General features: G+C 46.0%; 2 protein-coding genes and 1 long non-coding RNA gene across 7 annotated transcripts in view; 2 read left to right on the forward strand and 1 right to left on the reverse strand.

Annotated features, from left to right (window-relative positions):
- abcg4a (ATP binding cassette subfamily G member 4a) overlaps positions 1–10,231 on the forward strand; it is a 148,781-nt gene extending 138,550 nt beyond the window's left edge. For all 4 annotated transcript variants that reach the window (XM_043676571.2, XM_043676572.2, XM_043676573.2 and 1 more), the window contains exons 14-15: positions 1,687–1,805; positions 4,505–10,231. In XM_043676571.2, coding sequence (XP_043532506.1) covers positions 1,687–1,805; positions 4,505–4,730 — 345 coding nt within the window. In that variant the 3' untranslated portion in view covers positions 4,731–10,231. The remainder of the gene's footprint in view (positions 1–1,686; positions 1,806–4,504) is intronic.
- LOC148142248 (uncharacterized) overlaps positions 1–22,254 on the reverse strand; it is a 34,136-nt gene extending 11,882 nt beyond the window's left edge. Inside the window, exons 1-2 of the long non-coding RNA XR_015751970.1 lie at positions 22,226–22,254; positions 19,400–19,462 (exon numbers count right to left, since the gene is read on the reverse strand). This is a non-coding gene — a long non-coding RNA (uncharacterized LOC148142248). The remainder of the gene's footprint in view (positions 1–19,399; positions 19,463–22,225) is intronic.
- Positions 15,906–27,534, forward strand: part of LOC122540617 (RING finger protein 214) — a 79,027-nt gene continuing 67,398 nt past the window's right edge. Inside the window, exons 1-2 of one of the 2 annotated variants that reach the window (XM_043676576.2) lie at positions 15,906–16,237; positions 21,783–22,264. In XM_043676576.2, the coding sequence (XP_043532511.2) occupies positions 21,811–22,264 (454 nt within the window). In that variant the 5' untranslated portion in view covers positions 15,906–16,237; positions 21,783–21,810. Of the gene's footprint in view, positions 16,238–21,202; positions 22,265–27,534 lie in introns of those variants that run through there. The other variant, XM_043676574.2, reaches the window with a different exon arrangement.

Consider the following 27,534-nt stretch of genomic DNA (forward strand, 5'->3'; position numbering starts at 1 on the left):
AAGAGCTTTCTAATTAGCTTCTAACACTTGTATGCTTTTCCTATAAAACTGCAAATTCTTCCTGTTAGGTGTTTATCTTGTTGCCTTGTGAAAGTGAGGATTTAAACTCACTTCCTTTCGAGCAATATGCTCCAGATTACCACGGCCCTCTGCATTTAAAAAAAATCTTCCTCCTAGCTCTGATTCTTTCTGACAATTCTCTCATGTCTGCATTCTCTCTTTATCAACCTTTCGATCATTGGAAATAGTTTTTCCTTCCCGACTTGATCAGAACTTTGCAATGTTGAAAGTCATGCCTTTTTAGATGCTGTCACTTAACTGAGGAACGTTGAGGGGAGTTCAGGTGGAATTTTTATTGTGCAGGAGGTAAAGGTAAAGTTACCATCAACTCAGAGGAGCTTTTGCATTAGCAAGAGATGACTGGTGATGGTTTAACCTGGGAGTTACCATGCCTCAGGTGAAGGGAGAGGTCGAGAACAGGATTCCTTCATGGCAACCCTTAGCTGATGTGGGAATTGAAGCCATGCTGTTGGCATCACTCTGTGTTGTAAACCAGATGTTCAACCAACTGAACTTACCAGTTCCCTGGGTGAAGTCAGCTCACAATCTTTGAATCCCCCTTTAGGCCGGCGAGGGTGCGTGGCCTTCAGTTGGTGCCCCCCACTATCTGGCATCTGAAACCACATAAAGATTTGGAACCGAAAACCAACCTGAAAAAACTTGTGCCAGGTGATTGGCGCAATTGCACAGTATCTTGGAGACTAGTCGGGTTGGGTTTACAACTGAACCGCGGATATATGTTCCCATGAGGAGAAAAGGTGGCAAGAGAGATGAGGGGGTGGGAAGGGGGAGTACAGCAGGGGGTGGAGAGTCAAACGGGATGGGAATAGAAGGGAATGGTTGTGGGCGGGAAGGGACGCTCAATCAACGAGACACGAAACCCCAGGAGGTGGGGGAATGTTTGGGGTCTGTCTAGGCTGGGGCTGAAGGAAGAGTCAAGTTAAAAATGTTGTGAAACTTGAAAGGGTTCAGAAAAGATTTGCAAGGTTGTTGCCAGGGTTGGTGGGTTTGAGCTGTAGGGAAAAGCTGAATAGGCTGGGGCTGTTTTCCCTGGAGCGTCAGAGGCTGAGCAGTGACATTATAGAGGTTTATAAAATCATGAGGGGCATGGGACAGGGTGAATAAACAAGGTCTTTTCCCTTGTTTGGGGGAGTCCAGAACCAAAGGGCATAGGTTTCGGGCGAGAGGGGAAAGATTTAAAAGGGACCTACAGGGCAACATTTTCATGCAGAGGGTGGTGCATGTTTGGAATGAGCTGCCAGAGGAAGTGGTGGAGGCTGATACAATTACAACATTTTAAAAAGCGTCTGGAGGGATACATGAATAGGAAGGGTTTAGAGGGATATGGGCCAAATGCTGGCAAATAGAACTAATTCAGATTATGACATCTGGTCTGCATGGATGAGTTGGAGGGTCTGTTTTTGTACTGTATGTGTCTATGACTCTTAAGTCCAAGGGGGTGTGGGGGGACAGTTCAGTTGGAACCGGTAATATTATCATACTTAGTCGTCATGCAACCCCCATGCATTTAATTCATCAACTCAGTTTGTACCAGACTTCTGTGATAGTGATGATTTTGTGAGCTGTTCATGACATGCTGTGTTTCCCTGCATTGTCCACTTCCAGGTAGCCACCTTTGTGGGCCCAGTCACTGCCATCCCAGTGCTTCTATTCTCGGGATTTTTTGTTAGTTTTGATACCATCCCCACCTACTTGCAATGGAGCTCCTACGTCTCTTACGTAAGGTACACTTTCTTTCTTTTATTGAGTTTGTTATAAAAATGGTGCTTTGGCTGTACCTCCCACTCTCTCTTTCCCTCTCCTTCTCTCTCGGACTTGCAAACTTCCAAATCGTGCCTGCGCAATTTCCAACCAGAAAAATGTGAAGGTTAAGTCACCTTTTCCCACTCTTTCATCAACCATGTAGGCTAGACCAGGTAAGGATGGCAGTTTCCTTCCCTAAAGGGGATTACTGTAGTGAACCAAATGGGCGTTTCCAACAATGGATTCATGGTCACCATTAGACTCTTAATTCCAGTTTTTTTTATTGAATTTAAATTCCACCATCTATCCCAGGCAGGATTTGAACCTGGGTCCCCAGATCATTATCTGAGCCTCTGGATTAACGGCCCAGTGATAATACCACGAGACCATCTCCTCCCCATTTGCAAACAAAAGGATGCTGAGCTAAATGTACTGATGGTAACTGCTGCCCCAGCTAAGTTGCATCAAGTTACATTGAGGCGAAAGTGAGGACTGCAGATGCTGGAGATTACGAGTCGAGAGTGTGGTGCTGGAAAAGCACAACAGGTCAGGCAGCATCCGAGGAGCAGGAGAAACGGCATTTTGAGCAAAAGTCCTTCATTGGGAATGAGGGATGAAGGGCTTTTGTCCAAAATGTCGATTTTCCTGCTCCTCGGATGCTGCCTGACCTGCTGTGCTTTTCCAGCGCCGCACTCTCAACTCGAATTCCATTGACCTTACTGAACAGAGGCAGATGGTTTTGCCCATCAGATGTATGCCATAGATAATGCTCTACATAAGCCCTTTACCACCCTTCTTTATATACCTTAGTCAGCATATGCTTTCTCCCACATATGTTTATCTAATATGAAGGTTCAGATATTTAGGGTATAATATCAAATACTATAATGAAAGTAGGAGAAATTGAGGACTGCAACTGCTGGAGATCAGAGTCAAGGGTGTGTTGCTGGAAAAGCACAGTAGGTCAGGCAGAATCTGAGGAGCAGGAGAATTGACGTTTCAGGCATAATCCCTTCATCAGGAATGAGGCTTGTGGGCCGTGGGCTGAAAGATAAATGGAAAGGTTTTGGAGTTGGGGGAAAGGAAGCTGAGAAAGCGATAGGTGGATGAAGTTGAGGGAGAAGGTGATAGGTCAGAAGGGGGAGTGCGGTGCCGAGTTGGAGGCTTGGGACTGGGCTAATGTCAGGGGAGGGAAAATGAGGAAGCTGTTGAAATCCACATTTATCCCATGTGGTTGCAGGGTCCCAGGCAGAATATGAGGCGTTCTTCCTCCAGCCGTCGGGTGGTAACGGTTTGGTGGCGGAGGAGGCCCCAAGAATCTGCATGTCCTGGATGGAGTGGGAGGGGGAGTTGAAGTGTTCAGCCACGGGATGGAGGGGTTGGTTGGTGCAGGTGTCCCAGAGATGCTGTCTGAAATGATCTGCAAGAAGGCATCCTGTCTCCCCGATGTAGAGGAGACCACACCGGGTGCAACAGTTGCAGTAGATGACATTGGTAGAGGTACAGGTGAATTTCTGATGGATGTGGAAAGATCCCTTGGGGCCTTGGACGGAGGTGAGGGGAGTGGTATGGGCAGAGGTTTTGCACTTCCTGCGGTGGCAAGGAAAGGTGCCAGGAGTGGGGCATGGACTTGATGAGGGGGTCATAGAGGGAATGTCTCTCCGGAATGCTGATAGTGGTAGGGAGGGAATATAACTTTGATGGTGGGGTTCATTTAGAGTTGGGAGAAGTGACGGAGGATGTTGCAATGTAGTAGTGAGGTGGAAGGTGGGGACCAGGGGGGTTCTGTCCTTGTTGCGTTGGGAGGGGTGCACTTCAAGGGCAGTGGTGTGTGGAGTGGAGGAGATGCGCTGGAGGGCATAGTTAACCACGTGGGAAGGGTAATTGTGATCATGCCTCTCCCGCCGACCCAACCAGTACCCTTCCACTGACACCCTCGTCCGCCTGGCTGAACCAGTCCTCACCCTCAACAACTTCTCCTTCCAATCCTCCCACTTCTTCCAAACCAAAGGGGTAGCCATGGGCACCTGCATGGGACCCAGTTATGCCTGCCAATCCATCTTCCACAGTTACACCAGCACCACCCCCACCTGTTCCTCCACTACTCTATCGGCGTCGCCTCATGTTCCCACGAGGGGGTTGAGCAGTTCATCAACTTCACCAACGCATTCCATCCTGACTTCAAATTCACCTGGACCATCTCGGACACCTCCCTCCCCTTCCTGGACCTCTCCATCACCGTCTCCAGCGACCAACTAACAAGACATCTATTACATGCCCACCGACTCCCACAGTTACCTGGACCACAACTCATCCCACCCTACCTCCTGTAAAAACGCCATCCCTTATTCCCAATTCCAAAACTTCTGTCGCATCTGTTCCCAGGATGACCAATTCCACCTCAGAAAGTCCCAGATGACCTCCTTCTTCCATGATCGCAACTTCCTGCTGTGCTTTCCCAGCAACCCATCAACTATAATGGAAGTGTCAATTATGCCTCCACGTGGCTATTTTGATGGTGGCGTCAAGGTGACCATACATGATGATGAGAGAGTTAAGGCTTTCTACGCAGGCAATTTTGGTGAGATCTGTGACATAACATAAGCTAAATTTACTTGTGCAGCAATTGATTTTAAAAGAGTAATATTGTCATTTGCTGTTTTTTTTCTCACTGACACAGGTACGGCTTTGAAGGCGTCATCCTGTCAATATATGGACTGGACAGAAAAAATCTGACCTGCAATACTGGGTTTTGCCCATTTAAGGAACCAAAGAAAATTCTGCAAGTGATGGATGTGCAGGACTCAAAACTTTACATGGATTTCATCGTCCTTGGTATTTTCTTCATTATCTTGCGTTCCCTGGCTTACCTCGTTCTTCGATACAAAGTCAAGTCCGAGAGATAGAGAGAGAGAGCTTCACTGCTGGTGAATATTCTGCAGCGTTCAGTCGTATTGTCTATGAGCTGGATTCATTCTGCTGAACTTGTGTTTTGGATGTGGCCTGTATTAGGCTCATCAGCCACGAGATGGGCATCGAAGCCAGAGAGATCATTACAAGACTAAATCTCCAAATGTCACGATGGCTGATGTTGGGCCTTTTGATTTCAAAGATCTTATTTTTGCTGCTGCAGTTACTTTATTGAAACTTAATTAACCCTTACCCATCCAGAGAACAATTTATCAAAAGAAAATGCAACTTTTTGGAAGTTGTAAATGAAATAATTCTGCATGGGCCTTCTGCACACTGACAATTCAAGGATGTTACACCCAAAAATTTACATGTTTCAAGAAACCCTGTTTGTCAATTATAGTTATATGTCACTCTAAAGTATATATCTTTTTTTAAATGAAACTTTGATTTTCAATCAGGGCTGTTATTAAGCACAGTTTTTGTAGAACAATGTATGCTTTATCTCTCTCCTGAAGCATGTTAGCTTATAGCATGTCTTGTCAAATTATTATAATTGTAAGTATAAAGAAAAATCAAAACAAAGCAGTATAAACCAAAACTGTTATAATAGGCATTGTGGAATTAGTTTCTGAAATTTCAAAAGTATATTTAAAAACAAGTCTTGAAAGTGTTAAACATTTAAAATAACTGTAGTGTAATCATTTTTTTACAGAATTTTATATTACGCCTGTTGATTTTTTTGGGTATTTGGAGGTTTCCTTCCTTCGTTACTTAAAAATAATCAATATTATTAATGCATTCCTCTGACTCCAAACATCAAACCTTTTCTGATCACAACCTCCTGACCTATTTATTTTGGGTCACGATGGTGTTGTGACAGAAATTCTGCCCCATTTGTGCATCTGTATTTAATAATATACCAATGTTCATATTCACCACAGTAGTTATCATCTTAAACTATACCAATTCTGTAAAAATTTAGAACATTTGGCTCAAAAATTAGCAATTTCTGAGTTTTTGCCACATTTCAACTCAATTTTAAATATTGCTGTATAGTTTCTTCCACATGATACTGTGGGTAATGTCCTCACTGCCATACAGGTAAAAACAATGACTGCAGATGCTGGAAACCAGATTCTGGATTAGTGGTGCTGGAAGAGCACAGCAGTTCAGGCAGAATCCAAGGAGCTTCGAAATCGACGTTTCGGGCAAATCCTGATGAAGGGCTTTTGCCTGAAACGTCGATTTCGAAGCTCCTTGGATGCTGCCTCACTGCCATACAGCCTGGATCCTTCAGAAATGCATTACAAAACCATGTGAGGCATCCTTGCTGTCTGGTGAGTGGGAACCTTGCTGTCTGGTGAGAGAGGAATCGTGAGTGAAATCGGCTTTTGAATCAGATGAGTGCAGGAGTATTTGGAAAAACTCTGATAGGCATTGCACAGGACAAGTGTTTATTTTTGTTTTAGGTGCAAGTCCTTTTCCTACACGTCTCTGTATTTTATGTTGCATAGGTGTTAATCATGAGTTATTCAGAATTTGCATTGAAATTTAATCATCAAACTTGCTGTTCTCTAGTCTGGATAAATGATGACAAATCTATTGCTTGGCTTAGTCCTAAATAATCTGTAAAGCATGTCCATTTCCCATGGTGCATTCTTATTTATCTCAAGTACCAAGTAAGGAGCCAAGTACATTCACAAAAATGAGAAGATGAGTGTCATGGTGTCTGTCCTTCTCCTTTAGATTCACTTATTCAGCATTTATAATCAGTATCCGCTGTGACATGTGGATTCTCCTTCAAACATGTTCCAGTGATTAAAATGTGACATCTCCATGAAATAGGAAAACTGTGATGATGTCCTAATTTTGCATTATACAAAATATCATTGCAAAGTGCAACCTGACACAGTACTGCAAAATCTTACAGTCAATGATCTACCGAACCTTTGACCTCATTGCCGTAACAGGCAGTCATGTGTGAGACTGTTTGCTTGTACAGTTTTAACATTTTAATTTCTGTACAGTTCAGAGTAACCTCCCTGTCAAAGGCTTGCACTGTTCATACAGAATCTCCTGCAGTCACGGTGAATAAACAAAATCAGACTTGCACTTCTGTAGCGCCTTTCATGACCACCTGAAGTTTTATGCTGCTATGGGACCAGTTAAGAATCTTTGAAGGTTTGTTACTGATGCAGCGCAGAAAATCCTGCACAACTTTGTTCACTCACTTTGTCTTTTTGTCTGTCAATATTTTTTATTGCTGCGCTCAATTTTCCAGTGTGTCTCCACCATTTATATTTTATTTGAACTTTTTGGACCACTTACCTGGAGCCCCACTCACTTGGATGTGAAATCTTCATCCTATTTCTCCAAGGTCCAAAATAGATTTTAGGTCAGAGGGTTTTTTTTTACCCCAAAAACGATACTGTAGGAGGTGCTGGGTGATGGTTTGATGGTCCTAATGAGTAACTGCTTTAACTATTTAACTATCCACCCTTCACTGTTATGTATCTGAAGACAGAAAAGTGTCATGTGAATTATGAACAAAATGTAAGCTGTGTTGGAGCCATTAGCCATTTTCTTCCACAGACTATGTACTGTACAACCTGGTCTATTGTGCACTCCATACGGCTCAGTTTATTTCTCAAGGAATTACTCTGAAAATATTGTTCTTTCCAAAACCTTCTTCAGAATAAGCAATAAATCAAAGAAATCTCCTGCATCTGTATTGTAGAACTTTAACCTGGCTGAATTCCTTAGCGTGGTTCTCAAATGATCCCAGAAATTAAGGGGACCCTTATATTCTCAAACCTACTTAATAACCTTGATAATATGAAAAGCCAACCTTTTGTTTTTCCTCCTATTATTGTTCTTCATAAAGCTGTTTCAAAGATAAAACAATTTAAAATTTTTTTTTCAGAAACCAAGAAGAAGAAAAATGTAGATGGTGCAATCTTGACAAGAGGGAAGCTAGTCTTTTATGTTTGCAGAATAAATACAATTGTAATATTTAACTGCCATATATGTATATATAGATCTAAACAGTCTGCAAGGATGTCAAAAAATTCAGCACGTTCATAAGACCCATTTGTATTGTACAGTTCACAAAAGCTAATGCTGCAGATGTCTGGTGGCAGTCTACAGTAGCAACGTTTCCATTAAGCTTTTGCCATTTTTTAAGAATGAGCCTCATCATCAGGGCAACCTTGTTCTAAAAACAACTTGAAGGACAATGCAGAATTCCAGAAGTCAAAACTGACTGTAATCTATTTTTAATTGCAAGTCGCATTAATCCAAGTCAAAGTAGTGCAGTGACAATGGAAATTAACCTATGTCTTATTAACCTATGTTTTATTAAAAATGCTTAATTGGAACTACTAGGTAACTTTTGAGTTTTGAGTCAAGCCAAAAACTATTTGGAATTATCTGGAACTTGTAATGTGCTTGATCGGCTGGACAGAGTTCACATTTGTGATGAGAACCACTGGAAATATTAATCTATCTTTAATGCAGTTGTTAATCATCCTGCTTTATTTAAAGAATTAACATCTATTTTAAGATTTTATTTCTGCTGAGATAACAACTGTCTCAGCAGTACATGTTTTTGATGCTATGGCTAAGTAATTTAGATGCATTACTGCAGCCGGTGCTGTCAAGAATGGATTGGGCTCGCTCATATTTCATGGCTTCAAATCTTTCTAAATATCCTTACACTGCTTTTAGGAAAAGAAATTCTGGTTTAGCTCCTGATTGGTCCTGATCTACAACTGACTCCTGAGGCAGGAAAGTGAAGAGTTAAGATCCTGGCAAGCCGACATCTTTAGGAGATAAGGTGAGGAAAACGAAGAAGTAAAAAAAATGCAGAAAAATCTGTGAGCCAATCATTTCTCTGCTGGTTGAGTTGGGGACAGTGCGATAGTCCCATTGCTCACCATTTGAACAGAACCCTCTCTCTTGAACAACTACAGAAAAGGCTAGTCTAATGTCCACTGGAATTTAAAAGGGCAAGGAAGATGTTGAATGATCTTGGCAAGGCGGAATGTTTACTCTTGTGTGGCCAGAACTAGGTGATATTGTTTTAAAATTAGTAGTCACTCCTTTGGAACTGAGATGAGGGGACTTTCTTTCTCTCACAGGATAGGTCTGGCTTTGTAACTCTGTACCTCATAAGTCAATGATGGCAGGGTGATTGAATACCTTTTAGGCATAAGTGTATAATATTCTTGTTAAGTAGGTGAATCAAAGATAGATCGGAACGTGGAATTTGGAGCACAAGCCAATCAACTATGTTCCTATTGAATGGTGGAGCAGGCTTGAAGAGTGAATGATCTGTTTCAGCACATGTTTCATTTGTTAGTAATGAGATTCAGAGTGGCAAATAGTGTGACAGATCATAAAACTCTTGAAACTACACGCATATTTTGTCAGGGAGACTCTGCTCTGGGCATGGAGCCGTGCTCCAATGGAGAATGATAAATTTGACTCTTCACCTTGGACAAGCGTTGGCTAGAAGTGGCACTTTTTGAAAAATATCCATGTGGTTTTTGGCCTGGAGTTAGATGTGACATCATCCAGACAAAACGCATTTGATAAGAGAAAGTTGAGAAATGTGAGAAACTCTTTGAGTGTAGCTGTAGCTGTAAGACATTGCACTTATGTAAGATGTAGCTCTACACTGTGATCAGGTAAAGCCAGTATTCTGAAAGTATTAGATCAAATGGACTGAAGTCCTTCTACATCTGAACCTGTTTAAATCAGTTGATCATTGTATCCACTGTGCTACAGAAGATATTATTAGTTTTACATGTTCTGCTGATCATTGGTTCGACATTAATGTTAAAAAAGGTTCAATTTTGTACCTTTGCTGGAAAAATGTTTGACCTACATGCTATTTTGTTGAAATCCCAACCATTCAATGACATCCAGATTTCTTGCTCTTAATTGATTTTCAATGACTCGCGTAGAAAATGTCAACATGAATTTGCGTGACCACTGGGGAGAAATAAGATTGGGCTTGGACGTGCTCCTGTTCACTGTTTAATAACTCATTGTGGTTCATGTGGAAAGTGACTTCTTAGCTAGGTTTCGGGAGGACCGTTGGAACCTTTGGAACTGAACGGAAGTGGAAAAGTCAGTGATTTCTGGAGCGAGAAAGGTTGAGTAAGAATCTATGCATGAAGAGGTTTAAGGCCAGTGCATAGTATTTTGATAAAGCTTTAAAGGATGGTTTATCTTAGTGAATTAACCAAACTTGATTTCTTTCCATGGCTAGTTCTGTTTACATTGTACATGCTAAAGATTTAACTGTCAGACTCATTTTTAAACAGAACTGAAGTTGAACACATGGGTCATGGATCTATAATGTTTATGCAAATCATCTCCCAAGTTGCTAATGAATGTTTATAGAGTGACTTTTGTTCTACTGTACATTACTTTCTGTAAAAGGTTTCTGTCACATATAATACAAATAAAATAATTATTTATATCCTGATCTTTGTTCTATAGTGTGCTGAAGACAGAGGGTATTGTTCTCTTACACCCAATAAATAGATGAAAATCGTATGCAATGTAGAGCTAACTAATGGTGATTAAATATGACAACTTGTGTTGTCATTTGCCCTATTTTAACAAGAGGTTGACATACTCAGAAATCTCAAAGGTTTGAACTTGACGTAGAGAATGAAGGTTTCACCTGGCCATTATGTATGTGCCTATTTCTACCTCCATAGCATCTTCTGTCTCTGCCCTATCTCCAGGTCATCTGTAGCTGAAAAGCTAACCTATGTCTTATTAGCAAATACAAATTAGAAGCCATTTGCCCCATTGAATCTGCCCCACCATTCAATAAGACAATAGTTGATCTAATACACATTCTCACCTACCCTGCCTGAAAAGCTTTGCTTAACCAGAATCCATCTCCAAATATCTTCACTTTTAAAATTCTTACCTTTAGGAAGGGTGAGTCTGGGTGGGATGCTCTTCAGAGGATTAGTGTGGACTTGATGGGACAAATGGCCTGCTTCCATGCTGTAGAGATTAAATGATGAACCTCTCCTGATACGAAAATCCTTCCAAGCCCAGGAACATTCTAGTGAAGCTTATCTGGACCGCCTTCAATGCCAGTATACATTTCCTCAGGTAATGGGACCAGGACAGTTCACAATATTCTAAGCATGGTCTACCTAGTACTTCATACAATTTTATCAAGACTTCCCTACTTTTATTCTCCAGTCCCTTTGAAATAAAGGCCAACATTTCATTTGCCTTCCCTATTACCTGATGAATTTAGATGTGAGCTTTTTTGTGATTTATATAAGGGGACACCCACATCTGTCAGTGCTGTAGCTTTCTGCAGACTTCCTCCATTTAAAAAGTATTCAGCCTCTCTATTTTACTTGCCAAAGCACATTGACCTCATATTTTGCCACATTATATTCCATCTGCCAAGTCTTTGCATACTGATGCAACTTGTTTATGCCTATCTGATTCTTTACATCATCCTGACCATATCCTTCCCACCATTTTTGTTTCATTCTCAATCTTGGTGATAGTACGTTCACTTTTCTCATCCAAGTCATTAAATGGTACAGAGGTCCCAATTTGCAAACGTGCGATTTACAAATGCTCTTGCTTATAAAGGTGATCCCATACAGGGATGTAATTTTTAAGACCCAACAGTTGAACATTTCCTGTAATCTAGAATAGCTGCTTATAAGACCATAAGAACATAAGATATAGGAGCGTAATTAGGTCATTCAGCCCATCAAGTCTGCTCCACCCTTAAAAATGTGTTGCTGGAAAAGCGCAGCAGGTCAGGCAGCATCCAGGAGAAGGAGAATCGACGTTTCAGGCATAAGCCCTTCTTCAGGAATGAGGAGGGTATGCCAAGCAGGCTAAGATAAAAGGTAGAGAGCCCTGCTTCTTCTTATGCCCGAAACGTCGATTCTCTTGTTCCTTGGATGCTGCCTGACCTGCTGCGCTTTTCCAGCAACACATTTTCAGCTCTGATCTCCAGCATCTGCAGTTCTCACTTTCTCCTCATAGAGTCATACAGCAAGGAAATAGACCCTTCTGTCCTACTGGTCCACACTCACCATAATCCCAAAAATAAACTGGTCTTACTTGTCTGCATTTGGCCCATAACCGACCAGAGATTTCTTATTCATGTCCAAATGTCTCTGTCCAAAGGACTCAGTCCCCACAAGCCTCTGTGGAGTTTGACAGAATCACCACTCTCTGGCTGAAGAAATTCCTCCTCATCTCAGTTGCAAAGGTTGTACCCTCAGGTCATAGTGTCTACCACTAGTGAAAACATCTTCTCCATGTCCAGTCCATATAAGCCTTTTAGTATACTTTAAGTTTCAGTCAGATTCCCCTCATTCTTCTAAGCTCCAAGTACAGACCCAGAGCCCTCAACCGCTCCTCATATGACAAGCCTTTTGTTTCTGGAATCATTCTTATAAACCTCTGCTGCATCCCCTCCTATGTCAGTGCATCCTTCCTGAGATATGGGATCCAAAACTGTTCACAGTATTTCAGATGCTGTCTGACTGGAGCCTTATACAGCCTCAACAGCATACCTCTGCTCTTGGTTCTGAGTCACTTTGAAATAAATGTCAACTTTGCATTTGCTTCCCAAGTGCCAACTGAACCTGTGTGTTAACCTGAAGAGAATCCAGAAGTAGGACTCCCAAGTGCTTCAGATTTTTGAAGCCTTTTCTCGTTTAGAAAATAGCCTGTGCCTCTATTCTTCCTATCAATATGTATAACCCCACGCTCTGCCATTTTGTATTCCATCTGCCATTTCTTTGCCCACATGCCTAGCATCTCCAAGTCCTTCAGCAGCCTCCCCTCTTCCTCAACATTACCTGTCCCTCCACCTAGCTTTATGTCATCGGCAAACTTAGCAACAATGCCCTCAGTTCCATTATCTAGAAGGTACCGAAGCCTGAACACACAGTGGGCGGCACGGTGGTTAGCACTGCTGCCTCACAGCCCAGAGACCCAGGTTCAATTCCCGCCTCAGGTGACTGTGTGGAGTTTGCACATTCTCCCCGTGTCTGCATGGATTTCCTCTGGGTGCTCCGGTTTCCTCCTACAGTCCAAAGATGTGCAAGTCAGGTAAATTGGCCATGCTAAATTGCCCGTAGTGTTAGGTGAAGGGGTAAATATAGCGGTTGTGCTTTGGCGGGTTGTTGGGCCGAAGGGCCTGTTTCCACACTGTAAGTAAGTAATCTAATTAACATGCACCAGCTGGTTTCGAAACAGTTTTGTACCCTACTGTTGTTAGAATTCTTAATGGACTCTCAAACTCTTAACATTCACCTGTACCTGTGTTTTTGTTTTTGCCACTGTTTACCTATTATTTACTATCTATGCGACTTAACTCTGTGATCTGCCTGAATTGCTCGCAAGACAAAGCTTTTCACTGTGCCCCGGTACACGTGACAATAAATTCAATTCAATTCAATTCAGATTGTTCATGTATAACATGAAAAGCTGTGGTCTAACACTAACCCCAGCTTTACGTTGTCCTGCATTGTGTTCTGACTTGCAGACTCCAGAATGGAACCTGATCACAACCCAGAGACTGCCTGTATTGTAAATAATTGTGGCTCCTGTGGCACTCCACACTTTACTGGCTGCCACTCTGAAAATACCTCATTTATCCCAACTCTCTGTCTTCAATTAGTTAGCTAATCCTGTAACCATACTAATATATTACCCTCAACACCATGGGCTCATGTTATGTGCAGTACCTTTCAAATTTACCTTACTACCTTACCTTACAAGTTTATCTCCCTGCACGTGACTTCCTGAAACAATTCTAAAATATTTGTCAGCCATGATTTTCCTTTCAGTCAGGCTAACTGCTGCATTACATTATGTTTCATTAAATGCTCAGCTATGACATCCTTTATAATAGATTTCTCCTGTTAAGGTAACTTTCCTGTAGTTTCCCTGCTTGTTATCACCTTTTTGGTTAAGGGTGTTACATTGGCAAATTTGTAATCCTCCAAGACTTTTCCAGAATCTAATGATTCTTTGAAGATTACTCCCAGTGCATCTACTATCTCTATAGCTACTGCCTTTAATCTCCTCAGATGCATCCCACCCAGTCTGGGGGACCTTAGCAGTCTTTAGCCCCACCAGTTTCCCTAATACTTTTTTTAACTGTAATACTTATTGCAATGATTTTCTCTCCCATTTATGTTCCTCGATTGTTTAGTATCTTTGGAATATTATTAGTGTGTTCTACCATGAAGATTCATGCAGTGTTTATTCAACTACCCTGCCATTCCTGGCTTCCCCATTATTATAATCCCAGCCTCATTCTCCTCATGGTCTATGTTCTCTCTTCACATATATTTAAAGAAATATATTGACCCTTCCTCTTGCTCTATTGGATCCACAATATAACATCCTCGGAAACTGTCCCAAAAAACTGCACAAATTCTTCCTCGTGACTACCTACGATTTTCTTAATGTACGTAGAGATTGGAATCACCCATCACAGAAATTGCTGGAAAAACCTAGCAGGTCTGGCAGCATCTGTGAAGAGAAATCAGAATTAATGTTTCAGGCCCATTGACCCTTCCTCAGTTCAGATTTCTCTCTACAGGTGCTGCCAGACCTACTGAGCTTTCCCAGCAATTTCTGATTTTATTTCTGATTTCCAGCATTTGCAGTTCTTTGGTTTGTATTTAGAATCACCCATGATAGAATACATATCTTACATTCTCTTGATTTATTCATTGACCAAGAGAATAGCAAGTGAAATAATCTGGAGAGGGATGATCTAGAATCTGTGTTGTGATCCCACAAGGTTTTATCTCAGTAAATCATGTGGATGGGAACCATTCAATTACCTTTCCCTCAATCTTCTCAAAATAAACAGTCCCGTCCCAACTTTTCCAATTTATTTGCCTTATTGAATTAAGGATCTCAGTCCCTTCTCCTGTCTATATAAGGGAATGCAGAAACAGCATGGAGGAGCACAGGCAAGGTGGGGTCAGTTAGAGTCATATAATCACAGAGATGTACAGCACAGAGACAGACCCTTCAGTCCAACTTGTCCACGATGACTAGATAGCCTAAATTAATTTAGTCTCATTTGCCAGCACTTGGCCCATATCCTTCTAAAGCCTTCCCATTCTTGTACCCATCCAGATGCATTTTAAATGTTGTAATTGTACCAGCCTCCACCACTTCCTCTGGCAGCTCATTCCATACATGTACCACCCTCCGCGTCAAACGTTTGGCACTTAGGTCCCTTTTATATCTTTCCCCTCTCACCCCAAACATATGCCCTCTAGTCCTGGACCCCCCCCCCCCCCCGCCCAGTGAAATGACCTCGTTGATTTACCCTCTCCATGCCCATGATTTTATAAACCTCCATGAGGTCACCCCTCAGCCTTTGGCTTGGCAGACACTTTGCCCATGTAGCATGGGTGACATGGTGGCTGAGTGGTTAGCACTGCTGCCTCACAGTGCCAGGGACCTGGGTTTGATTCCAGCCTTGGGTGACCGTGTGGAGTTTGCACATTCTCTCCTGTATCTGCATGGGTTTTCTCTGGGTGCTCTGGTTTCTTCCCACAGTGCAGGTTAGGTGAACTGGCTGTGGTAAGTTGCCCATAGTGTTCAGGGATGTGTAGGTTAGGAGCGTTAGTCAGGGGAAATGTAGAGTAATACGGTAGGGAAATGGGTCTAGGTGGGACACTTTTCAGAGGGTTGGTATGGACTTGTTTGGCCAAATGGCCTGTTTCCACGCTGTAGGGATAATACCAACAGCATGGATTGTGAAAGATTCTTGTTCTCAACCTCTCCCCTCACTACCCCGAGTCATCCTTCCCTTCATGGGGGAGCAGTGCCACTGTCAGGTAACACTTGAGGGGAAAAGGCGACGTCGCAGTTTGGATTTTTTTGAAAAGAATGCATTCAATTTCTGATGCTCGGAAGTGGGGTTAGAACTCATGGAAAATAAACAGGGCACTGTGCAAATATGGGAATGCTTTTCTTTCAACAAACTGACTGCACATGTCCTTTGAGGTCAGGTGTGTTCTGTGGTAACGTCAGCTCCTTGTAGCCTGATTCCCATTCCCATTCCCATTCCCGAGTTGCAGGGATTGTGCTGAGAGGGAAGGAGTGTTTGTCTGCACTCCGGGCTAATGCGTGCAGTCTCAGTGGACAGTGCGGCGCCACAAGTTTGCTTTAAAATTCTTTACTTTCAAAAGCTGTTGCGCTGTAATTGTTTCCTCCACAAACCGAACTTGAATCGGCATTTAGCTACTTTCTTTGCACCATTTTTATTTGTACTCGGAGTTGGATATCTGTGAAAAACATTTGTAAAGTTAAACGTTCTGTGTAAAACTTATTGCAATGTTATCCGGCCGTGGGACTAATCGCCTGTTAAAGTGCATTGGCCCAAATTTATTATAATTAGTAATTGTTTCTCATGTACCGACCTGCCAGGGTGGAATCCTGTTCGGGACGGGAGGTTTGCCTCTTACTTTCACTTTCTATTTGTTGTTTAAAACTTTGAAGTTATTCGTTTGCACCGAATGGGTATCACTTGATATGCATAAGACTATTAAATCAGAGAAATATTGAGAGTAGATCATTCAGCCCTTTGAGTCAAGATTAAAGTGGTGCTGGAAAAGCACAGCAGGTCAGGCAGGATCCCAGGAGCAGGAAAATCGACGTTTCGGGCAAAAACCCTTCATTATTCAGCCCTTTGAGCCTGCTCCTTCATTTTATGCAATCATGGCTAACCATTCACCCCAGTTCCTGCTCTATCCCCAGTCCCTATGAGCTCTCAGGCTGAAGATCTAATTCCTTCTTGAAAACATTCAGTGTTTAAGCTTCACTTGCTTTCTATGGCAAAGGCAGAGCACTCCCAGGGTGAGGACATTTCTCGAGGAGAAAGTGAGGACTGCTGATGCTGGAGATCAGAGCTGAAAATGTGTTGCTGGAAAAGGGGAGACAGGCCGCCTACTTGCGGAACACCTCTGGGACACCCGGACCAACCAACCCAACCACCCCGTAGCCCAACACTTTAACTCCCCCTCCCACTCCACCAAAGACATGCAGGTCCTTGGACTCCTCCATCGCCAGACCATGGCAACACGACGGTTGGAGGAAGAGCACCTCATCTTCTGCCTGGGAACCCTCCAACCTCAAGGGATGAACTCAGATTTTTCCAGTTTCCTCATTTCCCCTCCCCCCACCTTGTCTCAGTCAAATCCCTCGAACTCAGCACCGCCTTCCTAACCTGCAATCTTCTTCCTGACCTCTCCGCCCCCACCCCACTCCGGCCTATCACCCTCACCTTAACCTCCCTCCACCTATCGCAATTCCAACGCCCCTCCCCCAAGTCCCTCCTCCCTACCTTTTATCTTAGCCTGCTGGACACACTTTCCTCATTCCTGAAGAAGGGCTCATGCCTGAAACGTCGATTCTCCTGTTCCTTGGACGCTGCCTGATCTGCTGCGCTTTTCCAGCAACACATTTTCAGCTGAGGACATTTCTCCCCAGCTCAGTCCAAATGGCCCACCCCCATCCTTAAACTGTGACCCCTGGAGTCACCAGTCATTGGGAATATCCTTCCTGTATTTAGTTGTTAGGATTGTTCAGGTTTCTGTGTAAATCCCTTATTTTACTAAACTCCGGTGAATATCGTCATTGAGTTACTACAGTGTGGAAGCAGGCTATTTGGCCCATTGAGTCCATGCTGACTTACCCCCATCTCTGTAACTGCATTTCCCATGATCAATCCACCTCACCTGCACATCTTTTGACTGGGGAAGGAAACCCACACAGACACAGGGAGAATGTGCGCACTCCTCCCGGTCATCAGAGGGTGCAATTGAACCCGGGTCCCTGCACTGTGAGGCAGCAGCGCAAACCACTGAGCCACCATTATACCCAATCGTAACTGATCATAAGACATATGTGTAGGAATAGGCCATTCTGCACATTGAATCTGCTCCACTGTTCAATGAGATTGTGCCTAATCTGATAATACTCAATTCCACTTTCCTACCGTTTCCCTCTAACCCTTCATTCCCTCTATATCTCAACCTTAAGTGTATTTAATGACGTAGCCTTGATAGTCCTCTGTAGTAAGGAACTTCACAGATTCACTACCTCTGAGGAAAATCCTTTTTTGCGGTTAGCGTTATATCATTCAAAAGTAACTCTAGACTGTTTCAGAAAGTTATATTTTGGAATCGTGTTTGAGTAATAACTCACTGCCGCATCCTGCCACTCCCAGGTTGGTAGAAAAGTGATTGTGGGTCGATCTAGAATGAGAGGTCATAGTTTTAAACCAAGGTATGGCAGATTTAGAACAAGAGAAGTCGAATTACTCCTTTCAAATGATGATGTATCTGTGGAATTCATTCTCCCAGAGTGTGGTGGACACTGAATAAATGTGAGGAAGAGAAAGATTTGTATTAGGAATGGGTGGAAGGGTTATGGGGAACAGGCAGGAAAATGGAGTTGAAGCCGAGATGAGATCACCCATGATTGTATTAGATAACAGAACACGCTCGAGAGGCTGAACTGCCTTTTCCTGCTCCTAGTTCTTCTGATTTAAATGAAACTTGGTTCGTTTGCAGCCGGTAATGTCTCTGTGTCTGTATAGAGTAATAACACCTTGATATAAATAAACTCTCAATACTTTTAAGGTGAGAGGAGAAAGGTTTAAAAAAAAGATGTGGGGGCAATTTTATTTTACACGGAGAGTGGTTTGTGTGTGCAGTGAACTGCCAGGGGAAGTGGTGGACACGGGTACAGTTACAATGTTTAAAAGACTTTTGGATAAGTACACGGACAGGAAGTGTTTGCAGGGATTATGGCTCAAGTGCAGGCGGGTGGGACTAGTTTAGTTTGGGATTGTGGTCGGTGTGAACTGGTTGGACTGTTTCTGTGTCGTATGACTCAATAATTCATTTTTAAGCTTAACTGTGCTAATTACTGCACAGTTTAGTATTCCCAGTCAGATGCCTTGGAGGGAGTAGGGAGAGTGGACTGTACTGAACCAATAAGCATTAACTTGGAGTCTCATCTCATTTCTGATTGTCACATCACCAGCATGTGTGTAGGGGCACACTGTCAACTGAGATTCTTGACGCGGGAGACCAAAGTAACTCAGGTTGTCATTCACAGTTGGCTCCCAGTGGGCATCTTTAATGGCACTGTGCATTCAAAACACACATTGTGTTTCTGTTCACCAAAGCTAATAGAGTTAAAAACAACACAATGCCAGGTTATAATCCAACAGGTTTATATGGAAGCACTAGCTTTCAGAGCACTGCTCCTTCATCAGGTGGCACTGCATGTATATGATGAAGGAGCAGCTCTCCGAAAGCTAGTGTTTCCACATAAACCTGTGGGACTATAACCTGGTGTTGTGTGATTTTTAACTTTGTCTACTCCAATCCAACACCAGCACCTCCACATCAAAACTAATAGAGATTGGGTGGGGGGTACTGTATGGAGTTGGGTCACAGATCAGCCACAATCAGGTTGAATGGTGGTACAGTCTTGCTCGGCAGAATGACCTCCTCCTTACTAAATTTCTACCAATGATTTATTTTTACCTTGAATAAAATTCTGCTCATACACATGCAGTGCTCCTCCTGGTGGTAGTATTTACCTTAAAAGTAGCCAAACAGAGAGCTTTTTTCCTATTAGGATCAATGCATTTCTCTTGTTGTCACTGTAAAAGAAATCAATATTTGGATTTATTATTTATTATTACTAAATTTATTATTTTAAGCTAAATAGCAGTGACTCCCTTTGAAAGCTTTAACGTTGGCTTTGAGACATTATTCAACACACCTCAAGTCGACATTTAAAACCGATTTATGAATTTATGTTGAAGCAGCCTATTATCAATGGTAAAAGTACAGATGTACTTTAAACTGTGACCCCTGGCCCTGGCCTCCCCAGTCATTGGGAACGTCCTTCCTGCATTTATCCCGTTGTCAGAATAGGTTTCTACGGGTACGTTCCTTCGTGGAGGGAGGAGTTATAACTTTGGGCAGTGGTGTAAGATGGATAATGTTGCATTGAATACTAATTCCATATGAGGATGATTTCAATTGGAAGTCCAATCTCAGAATAAGGAGTTGACAGAGATGAGATGGAATTTGTATTTTCAGAGAAAAGTGAACTTGTGGAATTCTTTCCAGCAGAGGGCAGTAGAGGCTGGGTTGTTAAGGGTTTGGTAAGGTACAAAAAGATTCAAGAGTTCCAATTTAAAGTGACTCTTTGTTAAGATCAATAACAGTCCTCAGGTGAAGTGGGATTTAGAGACTGGGGAATTAATGGGAGTGAGGTATGTTTATTGGGGAATAAAATTAGGGATTATGTGTACAAGAAAGCCCTTAATAAATCCAATGGAGAATCCATGAGAATATAATTACAAACTACCTTATGTAACTCTCCACCATTTGGTCCAATCCTTCAAAATTGCCTTCTCCCATCCTTCTCATCTGATCCCATCAGTGTACCCTAATCTTGTCTGCCTCCTGTCAAAATGTGATAAGAATATGGTCATTGCTACTACAGAGAGAGATGCTACAGACAGATGGTGGAGTGAGGCTGTACTCATTGATGTTTAGGAGAATGAGAGGCGACCCTATTGAAACAGATAAGATACTTATTGCACTTGACGGGATAAATGCAGGAAAATAGTTTCTCCTTGAGGGAGAGTCTAGTTCCAGAGGGTATAATCTCAGAATAAGGAGTTGACAGAGATGAGATGGAATTTGTATTTTCAGAGAAAAGTGAACTTGCGGAATTCTTTCCAGCAGAGGGCAGTAGAGGCTGGGTTGTTAAATTATATTCAAGGTTCAGGTGGACAGATTTTTAATCAGTAAGGGAATCAAGGTTATAAGGAAAGGCGGCTAAATAGAGTTGAGGATTATCAGATCAGCCCCGATCTTATTGAGAGGTGGAGCAGGCTCAATGGGCTGTATGTTAAAAGTGAGGACTGGAGATTAGAGCCAAGAGTGTGGCGCTGGAAAAGCACAGCTGTTCAGGCAGCATCCAAGGATCTGATGAAGGGCTTATGCCTGAAACGTTGATTTTCCTGCTCATCGGATGCTGCCTGACTGGCTGTGCTTTTCCAGCACCATACTCTTGGCTCAACGGGCTGAAAGGCCTACTTCTGTTCCTCACTGAATTTGTAATTAGATTAGATTACTTACAGTGTGGAAACAGGCCCTTCGGCCCAACAAGTCCACACCGACCCGCCGAAGCGCAACCCACCCATACCCCTACTCCTACACATTTACCCCTTACCTAACACTACGGGCAATTTAGCCTGGCCAATTCACCTGACCTGCACATCTTTGGACTGTGGGAGGAAACCGGAGCACCGGGAGGAAACCCACGCAGACACGGGGGGAGAACGTGCAAACTCCACACAGGGTCTCTGGCGCTGTGAGGCAGCAGTGCTAACCACTGTGCCACCATGCCGCCCCAAGCTAATGCTTTGGTGACATCGGTTCAAATCCTACCACGGTAGTTAATAGAATTTAAACTCAGTTTATTGACCAGCAAATTGAAAGCTAGTCTCAGTAATAGTGACCAGGATAATTAGTATCAATTGCTGTTAAAATAAAATATTTGGTTTACTAATGTTCTTTAGGGAAGGAAATCTATTGTCCTTAACCAGTCTAGTCTACATGTAGACTCCTTCCATGCGCTCTGAAATGACTGAGCAAGCCTCTCAGTCCAAGGGCAATTACTGATGGAAAGCAAAGGCTAACTTTCTCAGTGACACCCACATCCTGGGAAAACAAAAAGTTTTTAATGTGAAAAAGATAATCACATTAGGGAGAAGGACCCTGAGGATGTATTGATGGAGAGAGATGAAGAGAGATGGGCGAGGATGGTATACAGTTATCTCACAGTTTGTAATTGTTTTAAAGTGGTCTCTTGAAATCCAGCTTTTTCTTTCGTAGGTATTTAAATATAATCTTTGAAAAGTAACAGTCAAATATTATTACAAGTTGCAGTTTGTATTTTAGCAGTTGCCCCCAGCTGACGTTTGGTGAAATGGCAGTGCCTTGTTCTACTGAAACATTTCTGATAGTTGGAGACGATGTTAAGGAAAGGGGTGAAGTGGATTACTGGGTGTCAGATGCTGCAATTCACAGCCAGAAAGAACGGAACAACGGTGCAAAATGTTCACCAGAACAGAATGAATTATCTCCTATTGCTGGTGATGCAGAGCACAGTGATATATGTGTGGTCCATGATGGAATTCAACTTCTGGCCATTAACCCAGACATTTCAGGCGAAACGGTCACAAGCTCAGAGGTGTGTACGTGTCATCCCAAAACCTCCGGAGACGTTGAATATGATGATATAGTCCTACCACGTGATAGAGCTCAGACCACAATTGAAGACAGCATCATTGCAGATGTACAAGTGTTCAGCACAGAGGGGAACCTCGACAAGGAATCCTCACCTCATTCTGTCCAGACTCGAGAGTGCCAGTTTTCTGCAGGTACGGTAATCTGAGAGAGAAATAAAAACAGAAGTTGCTGGAGAAGCTCAGTAAGTCTGGGAGCATCAAAGAGAATCAGAGTTAATCATTTGAGTCCAGTGACCCTTCTTTGGAGTAGTTCAGGTCAACAGTTCAGTTTGTTGCTCATCACCAAACAACAAAGAGTCATGGAGTCTTTCAGCATAGAAACAGATCTTTCTCCCTTCTCTCGCTCCACAGCCTACTATGCCTTGTGCTCATCCAGATGCTTCTTAAATATTGTGAGAGTATCTGTCCCCACCACCCTCATGATCCATGGGCATGATCTATGGGCACCATCTGCATGCACTCTTCTCTATGGAGGTTGGCATCTGACATTTGTCAACCTCTCAGGATCCTGTGCGATCCTCTTGCAGGACACAGAGAAAACACAGGTGGGCACACCAGCAACGAGCATTGAGGGACGGTTTGTGCACAGGGATTGGCACTTAGCTCACTGATTGGATCAGGCTGTACCTCAGGGTTGTTCACTTGCTGTCTGAGTGCTTGCTCATTCATTTCCTCCGCCAGGAGCCCTTCAGCTCCCCATCTGAGAATCAGTTTCCTTTTGGTCACACCTTCTGACTGAATACACAGGACCATGCAGTGACCTTCTAGACACACAGCAGCTTGTTAACTATGGGGTGACCTTTAAGGACTGAAACCAGGAGGAATGTCTTTGGCCAGAGTCTGCTGAATCTGTGGAAGTCACTGTTAGAGGGCTGTGGAGGCCAAGTCATTGAGTGTCTTTAAGACCAAGATAGATAGATAGATAGATAGATAGATAGATTCTTGATGTGTAAAGGGATCAAGGGTTATGAGGAGAAGGCAGGCAAATGGCATCAAAAAACATAACAGGCGTGATTGAATGGTGGGGAATACTCGATGGGCTGAATAGCCTAATTCTGCTCCTGTATCTTATGGTCTTATGCTGAAATGACTCAAGAGTTCTAGTTTTTCAACAAATATCCATTGATTGGCAATCTTTGCAAGAACGGAGTTGTAGGGTGAGGCTAGAATCAAAGGGGTGGGATAGGTAATTATTGAGGCAGGTTTGGTAGAACATAGCGAGAGATCTCACTATCCCTCACGGTGAAAAATGCTCCCAAAACCTCTATGCAAATAACACTTAGTCAAAACAAACATAAGGTTGACTCTCAAATCTTCTACAGAAGGGAGTCTTTATCAGGTTTTTGTATAATTCTTAATGGCAAGTTACATCACATCCAATTTACATAGTTAAAAATCACACAACACCAGGTTATAGTCCAACAGGTTTAATTGGAAACACACTAGCTTTCGGAGCACCGCTCCTTCATCAGGTGGTAGTGGAGGACACAATTGTAAGGCACAGAATTTGTAGCAAAAGTTTACATGATATTCACATGCGAACATGCACTAGATTTAAGAGGCTAGATTTGGAACAGCTGTTGGAACTCTCTCAAGCAGAGATTGATAAATTCTTAATCTCGCGAGGAATTAAGGAATACGGGGAGAGTGCGGGTAAGTGGCATTGAAATGTCTGTCAGCCATGATTGAATGGCGGAGTGGACTTGATGGGCCGAATGGCCTTCCTTCCACTCCTATTTCTTATGATCTTATAGTCTCTCAAGCACAAACATATACACGTTGTCGCTCCCTCACTCACTCATACATACACACGAACACACTCTCTCATTCTGTCACTCTCTCACTCTCTCACTCATCATTTCATCAGTTAGTTCTGAAAAGTACTCGTGTTTTAGTGAATCACTGGAAAAAAACCCTAAGCGTCAGTCTCTGAAAACTGATAAAAGTTTCGTGTTGATGCTCCATGTTTTCAGAAAGTTATAACCCCATTAGCTAACCTGCAAATCTTTTTCATATAATGGTTAAGTATTTTCCAGTTTATGTTCTCTATTTTTCGTAAATCATACTGATTTTTAAAAAAGGTTTGTAAATATTTGTTGTTATTCTGCAGTGAGACTCTGTGTAAAATTACTATTGGACCAGCAGAGGGATGCATTTCAATAATTCACTCCGACTGTCATTGTAACAGGACTGCAAAAAAGCAGCAGTCCTCTGTGAGGCTGGAGTTGAACAAAAGCTAATACACACACACACATGCACATGCCCACACACGTGCACTTTCTCACACACATAGACACATTCACTCACATCGCACTGACACACACTCATGCTCACACACGCAGACACACGCTCACAGTCTCTCTCTCACACACACACGTTCACCCTGTCTCCCCCACACACGCTCGCCCTCTCTCCCCCACACACACTCGCCCTCTCTCTCCCCCCCACACACGCTCGCCCTCTCTCCCCCGCGCACACGCTCGCCCTCTCTCCCCCACACACGCTCGCCCTCTCTCTTCCGCGCATGCGCTCGCCCTCTCTCTCCCCCACACACGCTCGCCCTCTCTCCCCCCCGCACACACGCTCGCCCTCTCTCCCCCGCACACACACGCTCGCCCTCTCTCCCCCGCACACACACGCTCCCCCTCTCTCCCCCACACACGCTCGCCCTCTCTCCCCCGCACACACACGCTCGCCCTCTCTCCCCCCGGCACACACGCTCGCCCTCTCTCCCCCGCACACACCGCTCGCCCTCTCTCTCCCCCCCACACACGCTCGCCCTCTCTCTTCCCCCCACACACGCTCGCCCTCTCTCTCCCGCACACACACGCTCGCCCTCTCTCTCTCCCGCACACACGCTCGCCCTCTCTCTCCCGGGCACACGCTCGCCCTCTCTCTCCCCCGCACACACGCTCGCCCTCTCTCTTCCCCCCACACACGCTCGCCCTCTCTCTCCCGCACACACACGCTCGCTCTCTCTCTCCCCCGCACGCACTCGCCCTCTCTCCCCCGCGCACGCGCTCGCCCTCTCTCCCCCGCACACACGCTCGCCCTCTCTCCCCCGCACACACGCTCGCCCTCTCTCTTCCCCCCACACACGCTCGCCCTCTCTCTCCCGCACACACACGCTCGCTCTCTCTCTCCCCCGCACGCACTCGCCCTCTCTCCCCCACGCACGCTCCCCCTCTCTCCCCCACACACGCTCGCCCTCTCTCCCCCGCACACACGCTCGCCCTCTCTCCCCCACACACGCTCGCCGTCTCTCCCCCGCACACACGCTCGCCCTCTCTCCCCCGCACACACGCTCGCCCTCTCTCCCCCGCACACACGCTCGTCCTCTCTCCCCCGCGCACGCGCTCGCCCTCTCTCCCCCGCGCACGCGCTCGCCCTCTCTCCCCCACTCACGCTCGCCCTCTCTCTCCCCCGCGCACACGCTCGCCCTCTCTCTCCCCCGCACACACGCTCGCCCTCTCTCCCCCGCACACACGCTCGCCCTCTCTCCCCCGTGCACACGCTCGCCTTCTCATTCCCCCACGCACACGCTCGCCCTCTCTCCCCCACACACGCTCGCCCTCTCTCCCCCGCACAAACGCTCGCCCTCTCTCTCCCAAACACACGCTCGCCCTCTCTCTCCCGCGCACGCGCTCGCCCTCTCTCCCCCGCGCACGCGCTCGCCCTCTCTCCCCCGCGCACGCTCCCCCTCTCTCCCCCACACACGCTCGCCCTCTCTCCCCCCCACACACGCTCGCCCTCTCTCCCCCGCACACACGCTCGCCCTCTCTCCCCCGCACACACGCTCGCCCTCTCTCCCCCGCACACACGCTCGCCCTCTCTCCCCCGCACACACGCTCGCCCTCTCTCCCCCGCACACACGCTCGCCCTCTCTCCCCTGCACACGCGCTCGCCCTCTCTCTCCCAAACACACGCTCGCCCTCTCTCTCCCAAACACACGCTCGCCCTCTCTCCCCCACACACGCTCGCCCTCTCTCCCCCACACACGCTCGCCCTCTCTCCCCCGCACACACGCTCGCCCTCTCTCCCCCGCACACACGCTCGCCCGCTCTCCCCCACACACGCTCGCCCTCTCTCCCCCGCACACACGCTCGCCCTCTCTCCCCCACACACGCTCGCCCTCTCTCCCCCGCACACACGCTCGCCCTCTCTCCCCCGCACACACGCTCGCCCTCTCTCCCCCGCACACACGCTCGCCCTCTCTCCCCTGCACACGCGCTCGCCCTCTCTCCCCCGCGCACGCGCTCGCCCTCTCTCCCCCGCGCACGCGCTCGCCCTCTCTCCCCCGCGCACGCGCTCGCCCTCTCTCCCCCACGCACACGCTCGCCCTCTCTCCCCCGCGCACGCGCTCGCCCTCTCTTCCCCGCGCACGCGCTCGCCCTCTCTCTCCCCCCCGCACACGCTCGCCCTCTCTTCCCCGCGCACACGCTCGCCCTCTCTCTCCCCCCCACACGCGCTCGCCCTCTCTCTCCCCCCCACACGCGCTCGCCCTCTCTCTCCCCCACGCACACGCTCGCCCTCTCTCCCCCGCGCACACGCTCGCCCTCTCTCCCCCGTGCACACGCTCGCCCTCTCTTCCCCGCACACACGCTCGCCCACTCTCCCCCACACACGCTCGCCCTCTCTCCCCCCCGCACACACGCTCGCCCTCTCTCCCCCCCGCACACACGCTCGCCCTCTCTCCCCCCCCCACACACGCTCGCCCTCTCTCCCCCCAACACACACTCGCCCTCTCTCTCCCCCGCGCACACGCTCGCCCTCTCTCTCCCCCGCGCACACGCTCGCCCTCTCTCCCCCGCGCACACGCTCGCCCTCTCTCCCCCGCACACACGCTCGCCCTCTCTCCCCCGCGCACACGCTCGCCCTCTCTCCCCCGCGCACACGCTCGCCCTCTCTCCCCCACACACGCTCGCTCTCTGTCTCCACCACACACGCTCGCCCTCTCTCCCCCGCGCACACGCTCGCCCTCTCTCCCCCGCGCACACGCTCGCCCTCTCTCCCCCACACACGCTCGCTCTCTGTCTCCACCACACACGCTCGCCCTCTCTCCCCCGCGCACACGCTCGCCCTCTCTCCCCCGCGCACACGCTCGTCCTCTCTCCCCCCCGCACACGCTCGCCCTCTCTCCCCCGCATACACGCTCGCCCTCTCTCCCCTGCACACGCGCTCGCCCTCTCTCCCCCGCACACGCGCTCGCCCTCTCTCCCGCACACGCGCTCGCCCTCTCTCCCCCGCGCACGCGCTCGCCCTCTCTCCCCCACACACGCTCGCCCTCTCTCCCCCACGCACGCTCGCCCTCTCTCCCCCGCACACACGCTCGCCCTCTCTCCCCCGCACACACGCTCGCCCTCTCTCCCCCGCACACGCGCTCGCCCTCTCTCCCCCGCACA

The sequence above is a fragment of the Chiloscyllium plagiosum genome, unplaced genomic scaffold (genome assembly GCF_037043375.1).
Source record: "Chiloscyllium plagiosum isolate Xiang-an unplaced genomic scaffold, Cpla_swu_hap1 HiC_scaffold_29, whole genome shotgun sequence".
Taxonomy (NCBI): domain Eukaryota; kingdom Metazoa; phylum Chordata; class Chondrichthyes; order Orectolobiformes; family Hemiscylliidae; genus Chiloscyllium; species Chiloscyllium plagiosum.